This window comes from Drosophila erecta, unplaced genomic scaffold (assembly GCF_003286155.1).
Source record: "Drosophila erecta strain 14021-0224.00,06,07 unplaced genomic scaffold, DereRS2 tig00000092-arrow-pilon, whole genome shotgun sequence".
Lineage (NCBI taxonomy): Eukaryota > Metazoa > Arthropoda > Insecta > Diptera > Drosophilidae > Drosophila > Drosophila erecta.
Genome location: NW_020825207.1, coordinates 18,221,019 through 18,248,421, shown reverse-complemented (window position 1 = coordinate 18,248,421; position 27,403 = coordinate 18,221,019). Strand labels below are relative to the sequence as shown.

At 43.1% G+C, this 27,403-nt stretch overlaps 1 protein-coding gene across 8 annotated transcripts in view; it reads right to left on the bottom strand.

The window, feature by feature from the left end:
- The window catches only part of LOC6548941 (tyrosine-protein phosphatase Lar), a 118,020-nt gene that overhangs the window by 58,609 nt on the left and 32,008 nt on the right, over positions 1 to 27,403 (bottom strand). For 5 of the 8 annotated variants that reach the window (XM_026981052.1, XM_015156471.2, XM_015156472.2 and 2 more), the window contains exons 4-6: positions 4,282 to 4,323; positions 3,243 to 3,374; positions 2,987 to 3,148 (exon numbers count right to left, since the gene is read on the bottom strand). In XM_026981052.1, the coding sequence (XP_026836853.1) occupies positions 2,987 to 3,148; positions 3,243 to 3,374; positions 4,282 to 4,323 (336 nt within the window). The remainder of the gene's footprint in view (positions 1 to 2,986; positions 3,149 to 3,242; positions 3,375 to 4,281; positions 4,324 to 27,403) is intronic. The other 3 variants (XM_001974183.3, XM_015156473.2, XM_015156469.2) reach the window with 1 other exon arrangement.

Here is a 27,403-nt window from a genome sequence, read left to right as displayed (position 1 = left end):
GTGTGGGTGTGTGTGTGTATTCTGCAACTCCTCTTGCTACTCCTTGCCACAAAGCCGACGAGCCGCCACACCCACGAGGAGCAGGTTGGTTTTTTTGGATAGATTGCACCTGCAACACCTGCAAGTAACGTGACTCTGTCTCCTCACCTGTCGAGCAATATCTTGCCAAAAAGTGGGCGGCATAGTAAATCCCCTTCTGCCTTTGCAGCTTTATGCACTCCCCCAAAAAAAGTGGGAAATAAAAGTAAAACAAAAGCGTGGGAAGCGGATTCCCACTTCCATATATGTACATATGTGTATGTGTATCTGCACATATCTCTTGACATGTTTGTTTTTTATGCAAATATCGAAGGAAAGATTAGTTTTGTGCTGGCTGCTGGATAAATCTTGCCACCGGAGGCGTGACTCCTGGCATCCTTCTTTTATTTCCACGCATATTTATGCCCGAAACGCTTAGCCAACTGACTGCGTTAGTCGTTGCGATTTAGTGCTAATGTGGCCCGCTCTTTTGGCCAACTCACCGCCCCTTTGTTCGCTCGCTGGCTGCTGAAATTTAGTGTTTACAATTTGTTGCCTGATTGCTTCTGTTCTCCGCACGCTTTGACTAAATTTATAGCGAGCGATAAGTTTCTTTTTTCTGGTATTGGTGTGTTTATTATAATGCTGTCTTCCATTTGCCGGCTGCATTATTATTTCGCTATTAAGCCAGGACTTTCCCTTCGGCCACGTTGCTGCTCATGGCTGTGTGACTTTGTTATCTGGCGAATGGTGGGTTGGTGGTCGTGTTTTCAGCTCTAAGTCTCTGGATGAATGTTTTGCTCTTGACAAGAGCAACATTTTAACATTTTAATTATGTGCCATGGCAGCAAAGTGGGGCTTCTGGGGCACCTTCCGTGGGGGGATGGGGTAATAAATTTTGGTTTTAAGTTGTACAACTATTTCATATTTCATGCAATTCTCCCCAGTTTCTTTTTTGGCGGCTTGTGGGGAAGAAATCTATTTATTATTCACCATATTTTCAACTACAAGTATAATCGCAGCACACCCCCATTCTGCACTGATGACTTCCAGGTGTTTGGCAGACATTTTGTAAACGGAAAATAATTACGTACCCGAAGGCTGGAAGGTGGAAAATTTATGTACGCGGCGTATGAGTAATGTGCACTACTTTTATGCCCGAGTCTACGAGCTGCAGCCCCAACTTATAATTTACTACTGTCTGCCAGCCATTTTAGCTTGTTTATTATTGTTGTTGTTTCGGGATTTAGCCAGTTGTTTGTTGGTTGTTTATGAGGCCGCCAAAGGGAGCCGCAAAATGTGTGAAAATTGCACAGAGGCCAGGTGAACGAAGCGAAAACAAAAAAAACTAGTGGATGGGAACATATTTTGTTGATACACTCCGGTGGGCCTCTTTTGGTTTTGGCCCTATGTCTGCGGCCTCCACCCCTCGCCATTCCACAATGTCTCTATCCTCACTCGGTCTTTTTATGCGGCTAGTTTGCATTTTTAGTTGTTAATTATGCGAGTTGATTATGCTCTCTGTGCACTTTGGCGCCACGTAATTGGTGTGCATTTGATTTGTGGCAGCTTGCAGCGCTCGCTGATAGACTCAAAAGCGAATGGAGTGCACCCCAACCTGTATGCCACATATGGGGGAAGTAATTAGTGTAGTTTAGCGAGGACTAACAACCATGTGAGTGAAGGCAAAAGTGCGGCAAAAGACGAGAAAGGCAGGCCAAGGTAACGTTGCTTATTAGCCTCGTTAACACAACAGGATCAGGATCTCGATATATAAATACCAAATGTGTAAGTTTGCTCAGCTATGCAAATTAAATTTCTTTTTCGTATGCACTATATCAATATTTCGCTTTTACATTAAAAATTACTACATTTAATCGTTCCTCCGAATCAAACTTCCATCAATGTAAAGACATTGAAGGGCTTAATTATATTATAGCCCGAAAACGCTCCTAATTAATTCAGCAAGAATTTGACTTTCGCTTCAAATGAACTCAGCCAACCAGAGGCCATCGATCAATATGTATTTTGTATTGGAGTTGATTTACCAAATAATTTGCTTCTTTAATCTCATTAAAAGTTATAACTTCTGCCTTTCCCAAGCCCACTTTCCATTAGGGAGAACAATTTTTGTTATTGAACTTTTGCTGTTTATAATTTGGGACCGAAATAAAAAAAAAATATGTATATATAAGGTGGGTGGGTGGTCGAGCTGGGCGGAGAATGTATAAATACTTGGACTGCTCTCAGTTTAAGCAAATTAGTTCAATTGCCTGGCTATCCAAGCCCATCCGCCATCCGCCCTCAACCCAGACTTGATTAGGCTTAGAGAGCGAAAACTTTATCCTTTGCACAGTTGTAAATAAGCAAAAGTAAATTTTGGCAAGTAATTTAAGCCACACAAACAAGCTGGCAAATAACTTTCCACCGCCACCCTTGGGGGCCTGGTGGTCTGAGCTTCCCAAAAGTTTACCATTTACGCCAAGTTCTTTGCCCAGTTTTAATTCAAAATCAATGTATGAACGTAGTTTACATTGCGACGCATCCTAGGCGAAACTTTTTGTGTCGCTCTATCACGACTCTTTTCTTCGTAAACCGGAAAATAAAAGGGATTCAGTTAGATGGCTAATGCAAACTTTGTTCTTAACACACTAAAAAATCAAGCTCTGTTTCGCCACAAATGCCTTTAGGTTTGGATTGTCGATGGAGCAGTTAAGCTGCTAAAAATGATCAAGTGACTTCGGCTTTGCATAGCTATTCTGTGTACCACATATTTCAAGTTTTTGAGCCGCGTGCTTTGTTCACACCTAGTTTGTTTCAGCTTAAGCATACACACACATGTGTCTTTGATTCTAGCTACGCAATTTCGCGCAGTGCACCTCCCGTAGAGTGCGGTTCAATTAGGAGGCTGCACTCGAAGGCCATAAATAACTGCAAACGGTGATGTCGATGACGGCACGGCACTTACCTTCATAGATGGTTAAAGTTGCATCTGCGGAAACGGCATCGCCCACCCCGTTCTCCGCCACACACTCGTATGGGGCATCATCGCGTCCCGCCCGCACGGGCTCAATCCGGAGTATGGAAATCCCGCCGGGCTGCTCCAGCACCGTGTAACGCGACTGGGTTCCTGCAAAACGATGGAAACCACGGGGCTCCGTTAGGAGAGGGTGCTGGGAGGATTGGAACGAGCCGGCTTGCCCGGCTTTGTTGGGAAAACTTACCCGAAACTTTTTTGCCATTTTTGCGCCACACTATCGATGGAGGCGGATCACCGCGGGCCGCACAATAGAAGCTAGCGACGCCGCCCACTCGGACTCCCTGATTCTGCGGCTTCCTGATGATCTCCGGCGGATCTGTGGAGGGTCGTAAAAGAACATGGCAATGTGGGTTACTAACTGGGCTTAAAAGGCTCTGGAAGCACTTATTATTTCGGGCTTAGAAATTCGGAATTTCGAACGCAGTTTTCGGTGCCACACATGCTGAGCTCGCTAAACTCGGGTAAACTGGCTAAGCCTGTGGGCCAAAGAGTTTTTGTAGGCCGAAAACATACAAAATAGTGTGGCTCATACGTCCAAGAAGTATACGTTGGCCATTAGTTTCATTTATTTTTGTGTGCGCTAAGAGCATTAAGTAGGCATCAGCCGTTTTAAAGCTGCTGTGCTGAATAACTCGAATGCATTTCCATTATTTCGAATAGCTCGCTTTCTGCAGGGCTGCCGAGCTGCCGAGCTGCCGGCAGCGGGTGTTTTCATATATTCTTTTTACATATTTGTCACAATATGCTGTCAATACAACGTCGCATGTTGTTTGCTCACACACACCCTCAACGGAGTACGTGCCTCGCAGATGTGTGAGTGCGGCAAAAAGGATGCCAGGATGCCAGGATGCCGGGCCGCCAGGACGGCGGGACGGCAGGATTGCACAGGATAGCAGATTGCGGGAATAGGGAAGCCGGGCGACGGCAGGGAAACCAGATGTGTGGCATTAAAAATCTGGCAAAAATCACGAAACGTTAAACAACCAGCAAAAATATTGTCATGCGAATGTTGCATGCTGCAATGTGTAGCACAGCCCACATCATGTTGGCCATACGTACGCTGCTTTCGGCCCGGAACGTAAAGTAGTTTGCCCAACATATCAATTCGATTTATGATTCTGATTTTAATTCACTTTTTGCATCAGACTTTGATTGAAATTAAATATAAAACGCGCCGCTTAAATTGTTAGTGCAATGCAACCTTAGGCCGCAGCCTGACTTACGTGTGAGATACTGTATATATGGTATATCCGAATAATTTGCATCTGTAATGGGCATCAGACCGGTTAGTAATGGCGTTTCGAATCGCGCACGAGTACGTCGGCGAATTTGCTTCGATTTACGCGAATTATGGTATTATTCAACTTTGGTTATATGGTGTTTTATGTTATCTTTAGTGCTATACAATGTTCCATAGCACTAGGAACTGCAACTTGCAGGAGAATCTTAAAAATAGCTTAGCTAATACTCCTTGGTTTTCATTTAAATACTTAAAGATACCTTATTGTATTGTAAAAAGAATAAGCTAGCCCTAGGATACTACGAAGTAATTGGCAAAATGAAGCGACAATCAGCCATGAATACCAACTAATTCCCTCACTGGCAGCTTGGATATAGTGAAGAACTGGTCCTAGAGAAATAACACAGGAGACAAAACTCGGGGACATTGTGCTCTGTACAACCTAAGTGTATTCTAAATAATTTAAAGTTTTCCACAGGGCAAAGCTTCCTGTGGCCAGCGCTTTTTGTGGTTAGCATGGCCATAATAATGGGGCAAATTTGCTGCTGCTGCGGCACAGTCAGTCTGTATCATTTACCAAAGTTTCTGGGCTCAACTTTGGTCGCAGAAGTTTTCTGATCACGATGCCAGGGCAATAAGTTAGGGCGGTGGGGCGAAAAGCAGTTGCAATTTATAATGAAAAATGCACCGAATATTTAAATCAATTTCATATAACTATTTGCTTTCGCAGTTTGCAGAAAAGCAGTTTAAGCAGAGGAAAGCAGGCAGAAAATTGGCAAGGAAATGGAGCTCTGCCACCTACACAACAATTGTTGCACTTGCTCATTAAAAAATGGAACGAAGGGAATGTGAAGAAATGACACGTTTTGCACCCCAATCCCAAGATGATTTGCCATCGCGGTTTGGTTTGCTAGATTTGCTGGATTTGCGAAGCACTTGAAAGCATTTTACGCTTACGTTAGCAGTTTTTATGGCCACGACTGAGCTGCCGGCGAATCAGCAATAAGCATATTGGTTTTTGCGGCTGTAATGAGCTCTTCGCTTTCCGCAGGCGGACGCAAATTCTTCAGTAAATATATATTTTTTCCTCGCATTTGTAAATTTTTATGTTTGCTTAAACAATTTGATGGCAGGGCAATGGCTGAAGGCAGCGGAAAAACTCAGACAGACAGACAGACAGAGAGACGGCGTTCAAGACACTTCCGTGCGGACCCATAAAAAGCGTATCATTAAGGCCATAAAACAGGGATTTTTGTTTATTTTGCCGGATTGCCAACACTGCTCGTCGCTTGTTTGGTTTTAGGCGAAAATACAGAGATAAAATTTAAATAAATTTAATTATGCTCGTGCTATTTGGCGGCTCCATTTCCTGTTACAAAGATTAAAGGCATAGCAAATGAAATTTGTAGATTACATAGATACACAGCCCAGGGCCATAAAGGTGGGTGGCTGGGTGGAAAATCAAGGAATCTGAACTGCAGCCAAGTTGTGCTTGCTTGCGTGCAACTTTTTGCTGATTTTTCATTTCGCACGTTCGGCTGGAAAAGCGAAAAAAAAATGGGAAGCTCTGGCAACGCAGTCCGCATTGAGCAAACAATTTCGTTGTTGATATGTGCAAATTGATTTGAGCGTTTGAAATGTGCAGTTATAGATACACACCCCCACACTAAACCCTACACACACACACACACACACACTTAGACAGAGGGGCACAAATACCAATACGCGCATTCAAGCAATTTATATGGAAATTAATACTAACATTTTTACTATGGCCCGTACAAAAAAGGTTGAGAAAGAACACCACATAAAATAGAAATTCGAATTGATTTTATGAAAAAATATTCTATAAGCTTTTTGCCCAATCAGGGGCGTAGTTAAATATTACTGAATAGGGGGTCAGGCAAGCGGGAAAGGGCTAAAGTGCAAATCGAGGGATAGATATGATAATAGGTCAAGAGGAGCACAGATGGATGTGTGGAAGATTTGCAATTAAATGCAAATATTAAACTAGGTATCTAACTTAAACTAATTTAACACAGGAGGCATTCTTAATTTATTAAAGTACACAGCTGTTTAACCAATCGTATTTACATTTAATATTCCAATTTGACTTTTGATATTGGATTTTACGCAAGCATTTGAAGTTGAAGCCCAAATTAACAAGCTGAATCAGCTATTTGTACAGTGAAATTAGGTTTGCTCAGAGAACGTGGGAAGTTCATTAGATTAATGTTTATATTTGTGTTTATTTTACCATATAATATAGCAACAATTGCAGTGCTTTGTCTTTCGAAAATGTTTTCCTGATAGCAACAGATCTTCCTTTGAGCCAACTGAATAAACTACTTAAAGCAACTAAATTTAGGGAAAAAATTATGTCAGCTCCCTTGGGTGCCGCAACTGCATTAGCTCTCTTTTTGCGGTGCCCCTTTAAAGTATACCCATAACCTTTGGCCCCATTTTCCAATATGCCAAAATGCTCATAAAAATTGACCCCGTGTGGCATTCACGGAAAAGGGGGATATGCCTCAATCGCTACTTTAGCCGTGGCATGTGTGCGGAATATATATACATACATGCTCGTATGTAGATGTATGTGTATGAAATAAGCATATGCTGAATGGAATCGTAAAGTATGCAGCTGGGTTTTATGGCCCCAGGCCTAGTTAGGGAAACTTGAAAGTTAGGCCTCCGGCTACATTCTGGCAATTTATGCTCGAAGCCAGAATTTCCGAGTTCAGCAGCCCCATCGAATATACGGCTTTTTAATAAGTGCAAAGTGCGAGTGGGTACCATTTTATGGGGCAAAAGGGGTAGCTTCAGGTTCGGCTTGTAATGGAAACGCTTCCACTGCAAATAGTCATAAGATGCTCTGCAGAGGAAGGATGAGCTGCTAAGCTGCTTGCCGGCTCCATAAGTCCGCAGTTGTATGGAGTGTATACCTATATAGGTACACATCGTATATAGGAATATAGGAGGGCATGTTGGCGACAAATCATTTGGCAAGCAGGCAACCGGGATATAAATAAGGGGAAATAAACAGGGAAAGATGCCTTCCCAAACGGGAAGATGAGCCGAACGGGTCGTTTCCACTGACTGACAGCTGCAATTCACCTGTCAGCATCAGAAGCGTTTTCGTATCGTTTCGCTCGCTCGTTCCGTTTCGTTCAGCTGAATTGCATTGAAATACGATGCTAAATTTAACGATTCATTGCATTTCCCACTCCTGCGCCTCCGGAGCACTTCCGCCCCCTGCCCAAACCCAAACCCAAGCCCAAACCCAAAGCCAAACCCAATCCCCAACCCAGCCAAGTTGCAACTCTGTGTGTGCTCCCGACCCCCAGCACTCGATTCCCGTGTTGTATTTTTAATGCGGCAACTTTGGCAAAGCATTGCTAAATCTGCTGAGTCTAAGGAACAGAGGCTGCCTCGCAACTGCCTCATCCAGTCCTGCATTGAGCACTCCTCCTCCATCCTGCACGGGATGCTACAAATAAAATACTTATAAAAGCGCAGCATAGTTTTACACTTGAGGATTTTTATAGCACTCCCCCAGCCGCCGTCCCATGAGCTGTTGCGTATGCAACTAAATTTTAATGTTACTTGAAAGAGTAATAAAAATAAACTTTACGCCAGTTGAGAAACAGCGAGCCAAAGGCAGCCAGCGATTATGACCAACTCCTACGGAAAGTATGCAGTGGAAAATGTTTAATTAAATTGCACAGGGAAACGGTTTCCTTCCGCACGGAAGAGGAAAATTCTGGCATTGGAGTGGACAAAGTGTCAAGCGAATCGCACGAGGCAATTCATCATGGAATCGATAACAGCGAATAGAAAACTTTCGGGATAAAGTTTAAGAAAGGCCTACGCCGAATGCTCGGTCAGTCAAGCATATAAATGATGCGGGCCAAAATGTCGACTTTGAAGCCATTAATCAAAATTAAAAGCGTGTGACTTTTCCTGAAACACTCGGAAAATTAACGATTAAAATCTAAGTGAAATGAAGAACAAAGTTGTATCTTAAAGAAATAGATTGATTTGGATTCAAATTCGCTTTGCTGCAATTGTTAAAAGCTACTTAGTAAACTAACGTGTGCTTACCAAAATGGCAAAAGTGGGGACTACATTTTTATTACAAGTGTGCTGGATGTACCAAAACAGAACCCAAAACTGTCTTTCATGCAAAGGTAAAGAAGTTTACGGATTAAGGACACGGTTTTAAGATGATTATGGTTTTGGCGCTACACTTACTGAACAACCCCTAATTGAAAAAGATACTTAGACCAGCTGTCAACTGTCAAGGCAACCTGATGCACAAATATTCAAGGAATCTATCTGAATCGGAATTTGCTATCCACTAGTTTGATGCAACATCAAATATTTATGGATTGCCAATTGTCAATGACCAGAAATACCAGCCGTTTCGGCTGCAAGTTAGTTATCGACTGTGTTGATTGGGTTTTCAATATTCCCCGGCCCTGGCCCATTCGGATCTTCATTTAAATATCCATTAAAAGGCTTAGCGAAGTTTCGCCAGCAACTTTTGGGCCATAACTCGTAGCCACATCTCACAGTTCGTGTGCCAAAAGTGACTTGGCAAACACACACGTTTGTGTATGCATTAAACTGTATAAACTAACCAACTGGTTGGCAAACTCAAAATCCCTGCAAACATTTTCGACCAATGCCAACGCCTCGGGCGAGCAGCAAAAAAATTTGAATATACATATACGTACGGACAGTTTTCCATGACATTTTAATATAATTAGTTTCTGCTTCTAGCCTAATGTAAAGTTGTGGCCAAAAAATTGTCAACACGTGCGAGGAGGGTCGAGAAGAGGGAGAGTCCTTCGCAATATAGGACATGGCAAAGTTAACATGACTGTCATGCGGTTTTGCCTCAGCTTCCGAGAGAAAACTATTCGAGCCTCTGGGTAAAGCTGAGGATTCCATAGACCACAGCATATTTAATGGCGGAATTTCCCAATGCCCACCTCACGCCTACTCTATTAAATGGGGATTTGTTGTTTTTTGGCTACAATCCATCTGTGTGTGTTTTTTAAAAAGGAAAGCAGGCCGAAGACGTTTGGCCACATGGCAACTCTCATTATTTCTTTGCGGGATTACCCAGTAAGCTGGGGCAGCTTAAAATGCCGCAAACTTTATGAGACGCAGCACACGTGGTTCGCCTAGGTTTGCTTTCGATTGGTCTGGTCTGGTCCGATGTCACTCCCTCATCTCTGGGTGCTTGCCAACGAATCCTGCAGGATCCTCGGCGAGTAGGCCTTAGCAATTTATGATTGCTAGCGACCGGGCGATAACAAAAGGCAGGAGGTACAAGCACAGGACAATGATGACGACAAGAAAGAAGGAATGTTCTGTAGACAACCTGGCAATTTCATAAACTGTCCTGGCACTTGCCAAATTGCCAGGAGAGAAACCAAAATCACCAAAGCCCAAGGATATCCCCAAATTGAAGGAGATTTCAGAAAGGTTGGAAGCAGCCGGGCATATCAGCTATGTTGTGGCATTAAGAAAAGGAATAACCAATTGTGAGTGAAAATATTTTATAAATGAGTACAGGACTAACAACTTGTAGGCTTTTATAGAAAAGGATGGAGTATTCTGAGTACAACTTAGTATTAGTTTGTTACAATCCTATTGATTAAAATGTACCTCTTATAATAAACCGCATAACCTTCCAGTAATACACTTTCTTAGCATTTCTTTCACGTTGTCGCCCCAGTAAGCATGCTTTGATATTTTATTGAGCTTGTCATAATATTTATGAAATGTATTAATGCATATAGGATAGGATGGAGTATCTGCTGCCAGAGCAAACACAAAACCGAACTAAAGCCTAAATGTCAACCGAATATTTCAGTCCCAGTATTTTTGGAGGTGAGAGCGACAGGGACAATGCAAAAAGTTTGCCGAGCGGAGTGCAGGACAAAGTTTTATTATTATTAGCATGGCTTTTGGCTTTCATTAGTTTCAACTTTTGACAGAAATTATATTGAGTATATACATTCGCTGTAGAGGAGACGCACACATACGTACGTATTGATGTTGCCCATGATGGACGAACAAGTTTCCTACCAGCCACAAAGTTTCTTTTCCATTTTTGCTGTTTTGTTTAATTTGCGTTATTTATAAGCTGCCAGAAGAGCCGCCGGCCAGATGGCCAGTCCAAAAAACTTGTCTACCACTTGCCACTTGATGTTACTTGCCGCTCCCCGCGCCCCACTCCCCGCTCCTTCGTTCAACACACGCATTCGGGCGGCAACGCCCGTAAGTAGGCAACATCAGCCGCAAAATGGCTGACAGCCAAATGGGCGTGCAACACAGCCAGCCGCACTTAAGTCGACTCTTAAGGAAAACAATGCGAAGTAAGCCCCAGGTAGCCAGGCTACACTTTGCCGCTGGGCTACGGCTTTTAAGGGAGCTCTACACGTGGGCAAATCTGAAGTTTGAGATTTGCTGGCATTTTAAATGCCTGCGAAATCCGCATTGTCATACCTTGATAAATAGCTGAAATTACTCCTGGCAAACACTCCTCGCAGTTGCCACTTGGCGAAAGTTCGTCGAGTAACGCCCGGTAAGCCGGTGTCAAGTTGAGCAACTAAAACGAATTCCATGTATTTCATTAAGATGCCCCCACGTCCTGCTGGAGGATCTAAATACGAGACAGGAATTTAAAACTGGCAAGGAGCTCCTCAATCCGGCTTTCACACTATTCACAACATACCTCGGAAATCATATAAAATTAATTTCGATATTTATACTTATAGGACATGGTGCTGAAACTAACAGACCCTAAGAGAAACCAAATGAGAGAATCTGGGGACATTTTCCATTTGATTAGGCGATAAGTCTGCTGAAAAAAGCAAGCCCTATCTTTTCTTTTTAATCAAAGAAATGTAAATTTCCATTTTCCATAAGAAAAATTGTTTCCTCCAGGTAACCTAACGTTGGAACCCAACTAGTACATTAAACATTCAGCTCAATCTTCTGAACGTCCCACCCTCCAAGTTGTCTTTCCCATTTATAAACCTAATACCATGCTGGTTCCCAATCCAGCGAAACTTCTGTATCTCCATCTCACCTTAACCTTTGAGCTGAGAATTAATATGTGGCCCCAACCCCCAACCCCCAACTGCCGCCTCCTGAACTTGGCCAAACTACCAGACGGAGGCAATCCCGTCAGGTCCCGAGTTTCCTTTACAAAATCCAACAAAGCATAAATGTTTTGTCGCTAAGCCTACAGTCATATAGCCGTAAAGTATGCATTGCCTGTTTGGCCATTGTTTCATCCTGGCCAAACGAAAACCTCCACCAGGATGGAAGGACCCAGCCGACTCCACGCTATCCATTCTCGACAAGTCCTTGTTTTATTGTTTCTCAAATCGCTGCCTGTCGCTGACTTTTTTCTTCTGCCACCCGTCGTCTCGAGTCCTGGGCTTTTTGTTTATTATTATGCAGCAAATGTCGCGACGCGTCGAGATTATGGAGCAAAATAGTGGAGGGGGACGACTCTATAGGCATTTATGTTTCAGAACTTTGTCACGAGGCCCTAAACGCAATATTTACAAAATATACATACGCCCAGCTCAACAGAAAGAAGTTTAAATACTCTGCTTGTGCATAAAGCCATTCCAATAAGGGCCAAGTTCTAGAGAAAGCTACTTTCAACCCAGGATTAGGGGTAGGAGAACCAAACTGGAATTATCTGGGCTACACTTGAAGTTTCTTTTAAGGTCAACCAAACCTAACACATAGCCAATTTTTGGAAAGAGCATTGCCACGAAAGTAGCCAGGTAATAGCGAAATTTGATAAATGTCCTCCTGTCTAAGGGCTTATGCAAATTCATGGAGCGAAATCAGCACTGCAGGTCGACCAGAAGTTAGGAAGTGGCACTAAGTTCCCAAGAGCTTACTGAAGGTTTCATCAATTCTCATGCCTTGGCCAACTGTTGCAAAGACAGGCAATTACGCCGAGGGGGAGGACGGGAGTAGTACATAAAATAACAAAAAAGAATATATGCATTAATGGCCCAAAAAAGATCGAGCCGGAGACGATTAAGACGATAATAACAAGCGACAAGTTTATTGCCCGCACACACATCAGTTGGGCCAGAAAAAGCAGATGGGGGCGGAATGGATATTGTCCAGCCGCAAAAACTCTTCCAGAAAGCCTAAGCTTTTGTGACCCGAAGCCTAATGCGTTAACAGCAATAATAACAACGGCAAAATGTGGCCTTTGCAGCCACAAAACAGCACATACATATATATATATATATATGTATACATACAACATTTGCTCGCCTTAAAAGCCAGTCGTCCACTAATGCCAACAGCTGGCGACATAAATATCAAAAAGTGCTGTGGGATGCGGGGGCGTCAATGGAACGGGAACCACGGCTTTTGTCTTTGACCAACAGCCAGACTGAAACAGACCATGAGCACCGGGCACGGGCAGTAAACCACTAAGTAAGATAAGTGAGGTCAAGCAAAAGGGGTCATGTGCGCGCATTGTAACCGAGTTGCTCACGCCTCCGCTTCCACCTCCACCGAGACCTCCTTTTCCTCCTGCTCCTCCTCCTCTGCGTACTCCATCCTGGTTATCTAACCACATGGGAGGAGCAGAAGCAACTTCGACGACGAGCCCGGACAACGGTGGTGTGCCAGGAACACGACAGCAGCAATGGAATGAGCAACCAGGTGAGAGCGGCAAAAGTTGCCGATAAAGGAAAGTACAGGGACAACACTCATACGGCTCGGAAAAGGTGCTCAACTCAATCAGTAAATCAATAACTCAGTGGCCGCAGTCTTCGGGGAATTGCGGTTAAGGATGTATGCTTTTACCAATCAATCTTTCTTCTCGGAACACCAAATCACAATTAAAACTTCAGGCATATACAAATGTGTGAGGGGAACACATTAATTTGTATGTCGGTATTCATACTATTAAATCATGAGAAGATACTTGTTACTCAACTAAAGGCAGTGCAAATATAGATTTAGATATAAGGACAGTTTCCAAGGTTGCACATGAACGTCACCTAGCGGCAGCTGCACGTACTGCTCACGATTCTTTGAAGTCATAGATTATTAATTACTTTTGAGGGTAATGGAGTGGCTGGGACAATTTGTTGTATTTGATTAGAGGCTGACTGAAAGGTGTGCCAAGGTTATTAAATGATGCAAGCTGTACTTATTAATTTCCGCCAGTATTTACCACCACAAGTAATACTAACTTGCTATTATTATAAAAACCACGTTTCTAGATATGTGCAAACTCACAAATCACGTACAGCAATCAAAAGCCATCAATTTGCATCACTGAAAATCCTGCATTTGCTGCTCCTCGCCAAAAGGTAAATGAATATCTACGCACATTCTAAGCCATGTGATGACTCTCTGTGGGCGATGGCGATGATAGTGCTGCTTTGAGCCATAATTACTTTCACTTTTTCGATATGCCGAGTCATGCAAAATAATTTCCTTATTGGCCAGAAAAATACACAACTTAACTTTTTGACAAAACGCTCGCCTGATCCAAAATCCCTGGGCAGAATGGGCAAAAAGTTCTTCATGTTGCCCTGAGCCTCATCCCAAGTGATGACTTTCATGCTTCCATTATTCATTATCTATGCCTAGAGCAAATCTGGGGATCAAGGTTTTGGTTTGCGCTGGGGTTTGGGTTCTGGCGTTGCCGGGGTTTTAATTAATGAAGCTACAATATGACAACAAAGCTTAGCTAATTAATTTGTTGCCAGAGAATTCGTTTCGCAAAGTATAAAAATTAGGTACGAGTATATACATCAATCCTCTCCAGGAATTAACGAAAATAGGTACATCAAAGTGTAAAAGCACAGTGTAAAATGTAAGGTACATTGTGATTGTCAAAGAAAATAAGTATCTATAAAATAAATATCACGTGGAATACAAAAATTCTTCAAGCTTCGAATCTTTTTTGAAAAATTACTTAAATTACCCAAAAATGACACTCGTACAACATGCTTTATAAGAAAAAAACACAACCAAAAGTTGCGAAAATGTTACTTTTTCATCTGCACTGTGCAGCAAAAGTCGAGATGCGCTTGCTAATGTTGTGAAAGAATCGAGAGCAAACAGAGAAGAAATGCCAAAATATGCAAATCAACTTGCTTTCAACTCAGTGAGTAAGAAAAAGAGTAACCAAACATGTGGGCGAGCCACATACAGGAACACTCCGATATGGATTGATGTAAAATTGATGCGCCGCAGAGTGGGTTATTGTCTGGTATTGGCCCGAATAAAAAGGCATAAGTAAAAACAAAACAGAGAGGAAAACAGAAAACAGAAAAAATAACAAGAAATTTCAATAATGCCAAGGCATTTGTTCGCCACTTGAAAAATGGTTGCGAGCAAAAATATGAAGGAGTCGAGAAAGTCGGTAGAGCACTTCAGGCAATTTATGGCATATGTTACCTAACACACAAGACACAAAACAGAAAACACAAAACACAAAATACATAAAACAAAACACAAAACTCGCACACTCACTCGTATGTAAATGCTAAAATAATACGTATGCGTGTGGCATAAAAATTGATATGCCAACATTTCTTTCATGTGTGAGTAATTCACAAGTAAAGTGCACAAAGTTTTTAAATAAAATATAAAATATCGCCAGAGTGCTTGGAAACACAAGCAAGTCAGTGGCAAATTGTTGACTTGATGTTTGCCCTATAAGTGATTGATCTCGAGGGTAAGGGAAAACACGCAAGGCAGCCTTGGAAGTAATTTATGAAATCCCCCATTCCCACCCCTTTATTGCCCATCATTTATGGGTTATGGATTTTAAATTAATAGCCCCCATTGCCAAATATTTTCCAGGATTTTCGAAGGCCAAGAGGCCCAACTCCCAGCTCCAACAACTACGGCCTGAAATAATGACGCACAATAAATTGAACTTTTCATAAATTTTCAGCACAAATTGGCCCAGCGTTTGGGGTTTTCATTGGGGCATCCACTCAACTCAACTCAACTCAACTGCGCTCTGCTTCTTCTATGCGTCCTGCAAGCCATCCTGGCATTGTCAACGCCTGCCACGCCTACCAGCCGACCAAACAGCCGCCCCTTTCTGCCAGCTGAATTTATGGTTGGCAGCTTTTAGGCTTTGTTTTGCTGCTTATTATTGTTATTGGCACCAACAGTGACATATTAGGAGCACCGCCACCGCCATCGCCATCGACATCGCCTTCATTTTTCCTTCTGTCCAAGCTCATTTGTTGGCCCCGGCCAGAGATGGCTGATCGCTTTTGGGCCAGGAGTGCTCGAAGGTCCTGCGGTCCGTTGCGTACGCCGGATTATTAATATTAGAGGAACAAAAAATACGAGCAAAAAAGGAGGAGAGCAAATATATTTTCTACTGACCGGCTGCTGCTGCTGCTGCTGCTGCTGCCACTACTGCTGCTGTTTTCGATTATTGTCCTTCGCATCGTCCTGTTTCTTATCCCGTAAATTGTTATTGACAACGGAAGCAGCAGCGCGGCACAAATTGGGCGTTGAATTTGCGGCTTGCTTGGTGTTTCCCCCAACTTTCCATCTTTATTTCGCTTGGCCTTCTTTATGCGGCCGTCCATTTGCTGTGGTTATTATTATGGTTGATTTAGTGGCCACAAATTGAATGAATTGTCTTATTTAACCGAAATAAGCAATATCGCATAGGTTTTTTAAATTCAATAATCCCGCCAAAGTGCGTCGTCGTTCCCCAAATCAGATTAAAACGCAGACCAAGTCGAATTCGAAGATGAAGATGAAGACGAGACAGAGAAAAGCGAACGAACTCGGCGGAAGTGACAGACGCAGCACTCAATTGAATTAATTAATGCCCAGCCGATGAAAGCGAGTCGAGGAAATTAAGTTTAAGCGGCTGGCGAACAGCAGGCGAAAATGTTGACAGCGCGACATATCGCAGAAAATATTTAAATAAAGTCGTAATTAAATGCATAGCGTTCCCAGCCACCAGTTCCCACATGCCACATACCACTCATGCAATCCCTTCAGCCTGAAAGTTGAGCAACAGTTGGAATAGCATGGAAATCGCGCATACGAGGACATCTGAAGCCAAAGGATGATGAGTGCTCAAGTGGTTGACGATGTCAGCATGTGTGGGTGGAAATGCCTGGGAGTGGTAGCTACGCACAACTTTCACAATTAGAAAATTAAAAGTACACAGGGCGGAATTTTGAGTGCACAAGTGCGACTGTACATAATGCTAATAATCAATTGTAATCAATTACTCACAAGTGCTTAAAAGTATGCAGTACCAATACCAATTATAGTGTTGCATGCTTTTAAGCAGCTTTTCCATTCGGGCGTTTTAAAAGTATTAATTACTTTTACTTAAAGTTTCTTTGCCGCCTGCACACATGTGTCACCCGAAACAGAAGACTCGAGTGTTCCAGTGCCATAATTAATTATATCGCTGCGCGAATAACACCGACGAAGTACAAAAGCCTCTTAGTGCTTTGTTCAAGTGTACCGGCTCCGATAAACACACTCAAACACAATGGCTAACAATTTGTTGCGTTCTGCAGACTTACTTGGCAAGCTGTTGGCAATTTTAACCACCGCCACGAGGATCTCTTCATTTCCACTGTCGCCAAAACGGCAGCGGAAACAGAAACAGAAACAAAAACAGGAACAGGAACCCAAACTCAAACCCAAACCAAAACCAAAACCGAGACCAAAAACCAAAAACCAAACTGCGAAGCCTCCAATGGGAGCCACGTTGAGTGCTAAATGGCGGGGAGTTGTCCTCAGTGTGCTCCCCTCCAGCAGGACGCAGGCATATTAAAATATTTAATTACCATGTAAACTTACGACTTTTGTTTTTGTTATTGTTTTAATTGTGACAACAACTGTCATAATAATGAATATGATGATGTTTGCCACTCCCCAAACCCCCAATTCCCCATTCCCCCTCTCCTGCCACGCAAAAGTGCACAACGCATGGCGAACATGATACGGAATTGCGTAAGCGGCTGGGAGTATTGCGCTTAGGGGGCAGGGGAGCGGGCGCAGGACGAAAAAGGACGAGGGCATAGCGAAGCTTTATTACATTTCCCGCGCGTGTATCTGTGTGTGTGGGTGATTCATGGCACATATGTCTCGGTGGTTGATGGTGTAGGAAGAAGTGAGCTTTGGCGGTTTTCTAAGAATTGTCTGCCGCCTTTCAACACATTGAGTTGTTTGCTCTGTGTGCGCGCTCCATGGTCTCAGGTCCTCACCCCGCCCCCCTCCCGCATTTTCCCAGCCCGTGCGCCGCCTTGCATGTTATTTGAATTTTAATTGCAAACTTTTGTTGCATACTTTTGGCGTGGATTTATTTTATGGTCGAAGCTGTGCTCGGCTCCTTACTTCCTTGCCTCCGACCGTCTGTTTAATTAAAAATGCTTTGCGGTCTCCGCTGCTCGCTGCCTCCAATTTTTTCCCTCTGGCAGTGCATTTTCATTGTCCTGGCCAGGTGTTTCTCGCAAAATTTAAGGAAAAGTGTCACGCGAATGATACCTCTTTGAATTGTTATCATCCACGTGGAAGGACCTATTAAAATAGCTCTTAAATTGATTAAAAGTAAACACGCACTGTCTGGGGCGTAATTAAATTCATTTGTAAGAAATATGTTTCGAAAATCTATGTTAGGACTTAACCCGACTTGCCGTCAATCAAATAGGAAACTAGTGTTTTCAGCTAAACTTGAGCATAGTTTTATTCTGAGCAGCAATTGCCTCACCTGGCCACAGCTACCTTGTTGTACCCTCTAATTACAGCTATTAGAGCTGAATGGTGCCCATTTTGTTTGCTCAGTGGAACTAATTAGTTTGCCTTCGCCTGCTTATTGACTGACCCCCATCCCATGCCAGACTCCGTTTTCAGGGCCAGTGCGAGGATGAGATTTTTCAATTGACATTGTCAATGGCGGGATGCTTTCTGCGAGGATGCCTTGGCACAAGGGGCGCAATTTTTTCGTAGGTCTGCTATTTAGTATGCGGCACACAATGCACATAAAACATTAATAAAGCTTGTTGTCCTTTTCGGATGGCTGCGTGTCCGTGCCTCCCCATCTTGAGCGAGCCCTTGTCATTACCAGGACACGGCCCACGTCCTTCCCGGCTGCCTCCTTTCCGTTTCTCCTTCCCTCCTCGTCCCTTTATCCCATCGCAAGCATATGCTTAGCATAAATTCGGAGAACTCTGTTTTGGTATGCAAGTGATGCTGGGATGATGATACTTGAAGGAACTGCGGCAGACAACTTTGATTTGGGCCCGTGCTTAAAGCGTGGTGTGGCGTGGCTTAATTAAAAAAAAATTTAAAACCAAACACAGCCTTTAAAGTTTGGCGTTCTCCTTATTTTCTATTATACTTCCCAGCCAATTATTAACGGGCAGTTCACTTGGCCATGGTTCATACAACATAATTCAGTCATATAAAATTTGTCTAGCGTAAAATTAGAAATGCTGCAGGATGCGGGAGTAACAAGGACGCGACAGACGCTGCGTAATTAAAATGGGAAAAAATCATAGCACACTTTTCAGGGCCCGCCATTGATATGCTGATGAGACTGAAAATCGTCCTGCCAGGCGAGGAACTCAGAGCAGGGGAAACTGGGGCCTGACATTCAAGTGACTGCCTTCAAAATAGTGGGTGAGCAGCATGTGCGTAGCCGCCGCAGGAAGATTTCGCCAGATTTTGCCGGATTTTGTATGGATGTCTGGGTGTGCGGGTGTTTACATAAAAATTTAAAGCGAAAACCCAGTGATTTTTATGCTTATCAACAGCGAAATTGAAAATGCCGCCCCTCGAAGCAAAAGAAAACACAATATTTGTTCGGATTAAGTCCCACACACACTGGCATAATGCAGTTGAAAAGTTTATCAATTTAAATCGTATTCTCTGCTCCACAAGAATCCAGTGGATTCTTAGGATGAGCCGCATGTTTATTGCTTTCGGTGTTTCTCGGTCTGCATTAATGGTAACTAGTAATTGAAATTTATTTGCAGTTTCATTGCGCTTTTGTATACTAATATTTTAGGGACACTGTGCACCTTCATTTGGCGGCGTCAAATGAACACACACAAGTGTGAGCCTGAGCATGTGTGCGAGAGTTGATTTTCAATCGAAGAAGCAGTCAACGACCCCCTTTTCCGGCACACTCCTACCCCTGCAGAAATGGAACCCCAAAAAGGCCTTGGAAAAAACTTATTTGCCAAGTTTTGCGGTTTTTGAGGTTGACATGTTGCCGTTTATATGACCCAAAGAAGTGAGCAGCTGCTCGACAGCCATCGCTGATTATGATGAGACCGAGACAGGCCGTTCGGAAAATCCCTTTTCGTTACAAATTTGTGCCAAGCTGTCGAAACTTTATTTAAAATGGGTATACCGCCTGCCCCTCCCTGGCTCTTTTCCCCTCCTTACCTTCCATTCTGTTTCACTTCCGGCGGAAGGGGCTGGCGATCGAGTGCTAGATGTGAAAGAAAAATAATCGTACCCTTTGGCTAGATTTGCATTTCCTGTCAGGTAATTACCCGGTGATAGAGGCAGGCTCCCTCGCCATTCAACAAAACGAGCCGCTGACTGGGCCCGTCATCAATTTCTAGCACCGTTCTAATTAAAGATAGGCATCAAACATGCAAACTGCTGAACTGAATGGCAGGCGGCGGAACTACGGACAACGAACTCGAAAGGATCCCATATCCATATACATGTGTATGTGCGGGATGTACGAGTATGTGTGTGTGCATACTATGCACATATGTGGGTGGGTGTGTGCATATGAGTTGCGATGTCGAGTGCGCTTTGTAATTGATTTGCTGGCACTTTGTTGTTTGCCAAAGGTCGGTCACAGGGGGCGGGCAAGCTGCGGGTGGAATTTAATAAATATGAAAACATCAAATTATTTCAAATGCCTGAACTATCTTGTCTGGCGGTCGGTCCATCTGTCTGCGCGTCTGGCTGACTGACAAACGCCCGCCAAGCACGGAAAATATGCTTGCCAAGGCGTGGAAAAGGGGCTGAGGGGCTGGGGCGGAGTTGTATGCCGGTGGTGGCCTCCTGACTTTTGCATAATTCTGCAATTTCTCCACAACAAATCGCAGTTGATTGTTTTTGTTTGTGTTCTTTTTTCCCTCTGTTAGTACATACATAACTGCAGCCGGCAAAACTGCCTTAAAATATGCAACGAAACTTTGCTCAAAGCATAAAATAAACTCGGAGCAATTCCACTTCTGCCGCCCAAAAGGGTGCAGGGAGGGGGGCAGGGGATGGCCGGGAGATTGGGAGTCCGAATGGGAAATGATTCGGGAGGGGAGGTGCTGAGGGGCGGCAAGGGGTAGGAGAAAATAGGAAATCACTGTTTGCGAAAAACAAGCGCTGAAAATAAAGCTCACCAACACACTCACTCGCATTAAACTGAAGCGGAAATGCAAGGCATTCTTATGCATATCCTCTAAACAACTGCACACAAGCGCACACACACACACACACACACTGCCACCTATATAAAGACACACACACAGACAGGGTGAGAGAGGAAGAAAGGGTGCAAGGAGAAAGTAGCAGCCGGGAACTGCGGAGCTAACTCGTTTGGGGAATTGCTGCTGCTTCCTCTGCTGCCACTGCAAAAGGAATTTTTCATACGCAAATTAAATCTACTTCAAGTCTTCAGCTATGTGCGCCTCCCCGCCCCTGCGCCCCCCTCGACCACGCCCATTTCCACGCTGCAGTCGGCGAGATTTGCAAATATTCATTACATAATAAACTAAATAAAATGCGAGAATCCTGCACAGCGCCGAGATTTCCGGAAGCCAAGCACGGCAGGCTCAGTGGCGCACAAGCCGAGGTAAGTTAACAATCGCAAGCTTCTTCTGGTGTGAGAATTATGGTTACGGCTTGTAGCGATTAAATTATATAAGCCTCTTCATTAGGACACACAATTTAGGTTAATTTTAGAGAAACTAAAATAGAAACAAGCCATCCAGCTTCCTATTGCGGTAAACCTTTCACTCAAGCCGCAGATCTTTCCTGTGATTCTGAATTTCAACTGCACGTAAAAGTGATAAAATACTGTTTCTGTTTTTAGTTTATAATATAATTGTATTTTGAGTAAATATTGTATTTTGCAATGCAACATTTTCTGTGTTTTTGTCCAGTTTCAGATCACAAAGAGACACAAATAAAGCATATAAATAAGTGCCAAAACATAAACCTAAATCAAGTAAAGAACAATACAATACTGAAGAACAAGTAATAGGTAAAAGGTAGGATCCGCCATGGCAATCAAAGTTATTAAGCCAACACTTTGGGGCAACAAATCAAATGGAACATCGCAGCCCAAATGGCAATTGGTGGCCCACCGGATGGAATGTTTCTGACTGGTGAAATATATATGTGGCAAATCAATGACACGTAAAAGCTGTAATTAAACGCACATTTCTGGGGCGCTATGTTCAAAATTTGGGCTTCTAGAAGACCATCGGCACGCGGAGACCATTGCCATGTGGGTTGGCCAAGGGTCATAAACCGGTCTACCCCTCATAAGCACCAGACCGTTTCCCTCCTGCCCGTCCTGTGGGCTGGAGGAGGAATTCCTGTCCGGTTCCGGTGGCTCAACACCACGTGCTGCGCCTTTTGGGCCAGATATAATTGAAGGCTAGTGAACTTGCTGTATGATCTATGACTGTATTCAGATCAACACGGTAAGGTGGTCTATTACGTTGTTTTTTCGGTAATGAAGGCCCTCAAAAATACATTGATATATTTCAGCGTAGTTTGAAATACACGCTCAATTTGTTGGCAAAAGTAAGGCCATTTATTTCGGTTGCCTATTTGCATAAGCTTGGTTACAATTCGTTTACCACAACAACTCTCTTAGTGCCACATTGGCAATTGGGCTCCAAACAGTTGGAGGAGTTGGCCCCTACCCCAAAAAAAACTGTGTATCCCACCAACAATGCGTAATTATATTGTATTTATACGGTTTATATATGCCGTATAATTACCGTGCTTCTCTCTGCTTTTTTACAGCGCCTTAACATGTAAATTCGATTCGAGTGGACTTCCACCAAAAGCAGCAAAGCACCAAACACCAGCCCACCCACCCGCACACACCTTAATTAAATTTCTAATTATTGTAATTAACCACATTAATATGACCTCATGCGCACCCTAATTGCCGCAACTCCAGGCGAAAACAAAAACTCGGAGCGACCCTAACCCATACCGAATCCGTGTCCGTATCCGAATCCAAATCGGAATCCGAGTCCCGATCCTCCGAGTCTGGCGGGATATAAAATTGTGTAGAAAATTGTCGGTAAACACATTTTTACAGTTTATTTGGGATGGGGCTGCGTGGAAGGCGACGCGACTTGTATATTTGTGGGCCGCCTGGATGTGGTTTTCGTACTGCCCAGGCCAAACTGCCCTTCTATTATATGGCTGTATGGCTATGGCTGTGTGTGTGTGTGTGTGTGTTGGAGTGTGTGTGTGTGTGTGTATGGCGGCAACAATGCTGTTCCAATGGTTTTGGTCTTAATGAGGTCATGTGTGGCGACCACGACCACGACAACGACAGCGACTAAGGACGACGGCAGTGGTGATTATGATGGCATGAAATTAACATTTAATTTGAGTTGAAGCCACCTAGCGGGAAATGGCTTTTGGCTAATTTATACCGCCGACGCGGCACCGTCTCCATTCTGAATGTGCCATCATTAGAGGGCCAAAGTTTGCGGTTCTGCGGCCCACGCTGGATTCCATTGGACAATGGCATCTAATTTATGTTTGTCTTAGCAGATGCTGTCCGCCATCTCCATCTCCATCTCCTTTCCAATTCCAGTCCCCACCCAGCTTCAACGCTTTTGAAGGCAACAAGTTGGATGTTGGGGAATCAGAAGGCCCAGGCGAACCAGTTAAAAACTTTTTCCTTTTCCCGCAAAAGTTTTCCTGTCTGCGTTTAAGCGCTGCGAAAAATGAAAAGTTTGCGGCTCAAAAACAAATTTTTGTGCGGTGCCAAGCGAAAACTTTATTCTCGGCTTATCAATGCTTTCGCATTGATCAGCAAAATGTTATTGAAAACAGGCAAATGGGAATGGAAATGGAAATGGAAACGGATACGCAGCTACCTGTCGTTTTCCCCACTACTTGGTTATTCATCTCTAAATATTCGCTGCATTATTTATTAATGAGGCTAAGCAGCGTCTAACATTTCAAAGCTTTCTCTTCGCCTGCGGGTAAATGGAAACCGGAACCACAACAGGGGCAAAAAGAACTAATAAGAGCGGAAAAAGGCAAAAATGTGAGCGCATTAAATATTAATTCCCATTTCGTAACTGATAAGAGCTGAAGTTGCCTCTCGGAAAGGATGGCCAAAAGGTCAGCGGCGAATAGGGCTTTCAATTAGCCGCGCCAAAGAAGCATTATAAATAGCGCAGAAAGGGTTAAAATTTGGGAAAAGGTTTAGCGAGCGCATAAATCAGGCGGGATAGTTTGAAATATTATATTAGAGTTCGGGGTTGGAAAGTTCTAGTGCTTTTCCTTCGCTCATGAAATTTGTTTATTTATGGAGGAATATGTTTATGCTGGAATTAATTACAGAAGACCTTCTAGTATATTACCCCACAAATGGGCTGCTTGCTTTAGTTGCGTATGGACATGTACTCATGGTTATATAGAGTCTCGTCTAAGGGAGTAAATAAAAGATCCATTGGTTGTAACCAAACAAATCGAAAGCGGTTTCCATTTGATTTTTAACCGGATTTATTGCTGCCTGTTAGGTCATCCAATTGAAACGCCCAACACTTGTCTCTTGACCCAGGAAACACTTCATTTTGGGGCTTTCAGACACCAAAAACCCGTAACGCACTGAAGTTAATTTTTGGTTCCCTTATCCTATCAAAGTTGGTGGCAAAAGAAACGACATACAAATTCCGTGAACAAAATGAAATGTCAACAGTAAATTTACCTTCGAGTTTTCCCTTTTCCCCTGTTGTTGTTGCTTGGTTTTTGATTATTTTGCTTTCTAATGCGGCGAAAGCTCATTTTTCTTATTTTCAAACGAAATTTCTGTTAATGGGATTTACAAAACGAAATGTCTACACAGATTCTTTGTATGGGTCGTCTGCTTTCTTTCCTTTTTTTTTCGGGACACTTTTTTTCGGGTCATTGACGTAGTGTGTAAAATGGCGCATAAATATGTTGAAAATGGACTTGAGAATTTATTTACATAAAAAGGATTTAGCAAATAAGGCAGAGAAAGGGAACTCGGCCTTGGTGATTTGTTGTTTGCTTATTCGTTTCTTTTGTTATTTTAAGCTGGTGAACGATCCGATTTTCCCGAGAAGGTTACCAGGCGACAGACGACGGTGAGGATGATGAGGATGATGGGTAAAATGTTGAGGCAGTTTATTGGATTTATTTTGTTATACAATGGTCAATGATCACGAGTTGAGCGCAATACTTTGATTTTGGAGTTTTGCACGTTTCACTTAGCGAAAAATGCAGGAGTTCATTTTAGAAAGTATAAAAAAAAGAGGGGGAAAAAATGAAGAAAAGCGAAGCCAAGTTGTTCGAACCGAGAATGGGAAGTTGTCGCGCTCTAAGCAGCAAATCCCTTCATCCGATTTAAGTAAATGCAAACAAAATAAGTAAATAGCAAGAAGCAACACTTCGTCTCCATTGCCTTGTAGCTTTTGTTGGCTCCTCCTTTTCCCCGCACGAAAAGGGGAAAAATGGGGAAAGCTGGGGAGACAGGGCGGAATGGGGAAAAAGGAGCTTATGGAGGCCGCCGTGGATCCGGCTCCATCTCCGTGCACATCTCATCTTCCCCAGCACTTGGATGAGAGCTTGTTAAAACTTTAAGTCCGTTTTACTTAACGTGGCTACATTTTAGCTGACAGTTGTAACTGCTTCTGTTGCTTTGATTTCTTGTCGGCCCCTCGGCGTTTTCCATTCACCATGGTTCTGCACTTGCCATTGTCTCCCGGTCTTTAAGTCAGTTAGTTAGTTTTTTAAGGCGCCGCGGACGAACCCTTTAACTATTTAGCATATTAGCCTCAAGTTCTTTATCATCCCACTGTCGTGTGTTTTGCCTTCGACAACGCCTTTAATTGACTTCCATTGTAGCCCTTTTCCCTCTTAATCGTTCTTGGTCTCGCCTTTTTCATTTTTTTTTCATTTTTTTCTTTCTGCCATGACAAGCCTTGTAATTAGTCATCTCGGTTTGAGCCACTTTTTGCTATTGACACTTGGCCAAAAGCAACGATGCCTTTTAAGTTCGCTGCTATCGCGCTTGTGCTTTGCTTTTTAATTGAAAGCAGAGTCCTTTGCGGAGTCTTGATTAGGTTTATTAATGCGACAAGCTTCTTATGAACATGAACTCGGGTCCCAGTTCAGAAATGTTCCAGTAAGTTGGGAATAATAAGCGCACATAGGGAGTAAACGATGCATTTATAAAACAGCGCACTTTAGGACACTAATACGTTCATTAAATTGCACACAAAACGTTAGTTTTAATGATTTCCACTTGGGAAATTATTTCATATTTAATGAGGCTATAAGATAAAATATTTCACTATTTCCCCTTGAAAAATTCTTCAATTGTTTTGCTCTCCAACACTTTAAGGAGGCATTCCTCTTCACAGCGAGGTCTGCCATTCATTTATGACGCATACCTTTCAGCAACAGAAAAAATTCTAGACATAGTTGCGGACTCTTTAAAATTGTTGGCTGGCGAAAGTCGAAACCAATTCATTCGTTCACCCATCTTTCGCAGAATGTGCGCATATTTGCCTACCTCGGCATAATTTGAAATTAGTGCACTCAATGGCTATGGTTTCTCTACTTTTCCTACATTTTCGGCCTGCATATTTACATAGGACGATGGGTTTTAGGGATTGAGGGGTCGTATGGTGAAATGCTGGGCCTACCTCACCAGCTGCTTCAGCTAAAAATGCAAAAGTGCTTACGCTGGCCAGCAATTTCGTTGGGTTGTTGGTGGTGCGGAAGGGTGGTGTTGGTGGCTCGTGGTGGCTACCAAAAAAGCCAGCATCAATTTCTGCAACTGCAGCTCGGGAAATTTCAACAAAAACGGAGGAAAGCAGTGGCCGCCATGGTCTATCGCAGGAAAGTGCAACGATGAGCGCCATTTTGGGCTTCATGGCTTTAAAGTTTCGCTGCATAAGTTAAGGCGTTGGCACTGCTGGAATATGAAAAATGTCCTCTAATGCTTTGACATTTCGCCACTTCTCGTCCTCCTCTGCGTTTTGCCACCCGCCCTGCGTTGTCTGTCTCGTGTCGCCAGCGAAATGCCCCTGAAACGGCAAGGGCGTAAAATTGCCGTAACATGACAGCGAACAACTTGGCCAAAAGGTAACTCAAAACGCGCTGCAAACACGCACCCACCTCCATCCACCCAACCACCCAACACGCCAGCCACGCCATTTTGGCCAGAATACCCGAGTACTCTGCTCCGCTTGTTAGCGTTGAGTTAGAGGACCACCACCCACAACTACCCCCAACACATATATACCTATATAGCCGCCGTATATATACTCGTGCTTCAAGATGTAGAGCTTTATCAGTGCGCTCTGGTAGAAAGTTTTCCATAATGTGTGGGAAAACTGCGCAAAAAATAATGCTGAAGGAAAAGACAAAACTGTCAACTATTCAAATTTTCGTAGGTTCCTTTTATGATTTTCTAATACCAAGAACGCATATTTGGCACGATGTTTTAGATGTTTAGTGTACTGTTCTTGATAATACCATGACTATCTCATGCTTGGTAAATAATAAATGAACACCCACAATTGTATTATATCCAGCTTCATATTCAATTTTCGTGGGTAAATATTAATAAATGTCCGACTGCCGTTCAATATTTTATTATATTAAGAGTTTATGATTACACAAGATGAATGTTGCAAAGTTTCCGTACGTTTACTACGAAATTCTAAGAATTAAATTAAATTTTTCAGCCTAACATATACTATATGCTGCATTCCGTTTTATAAATTCCACTAAGAAATTACATTTCACATGACCGAATATTTTATAATTCA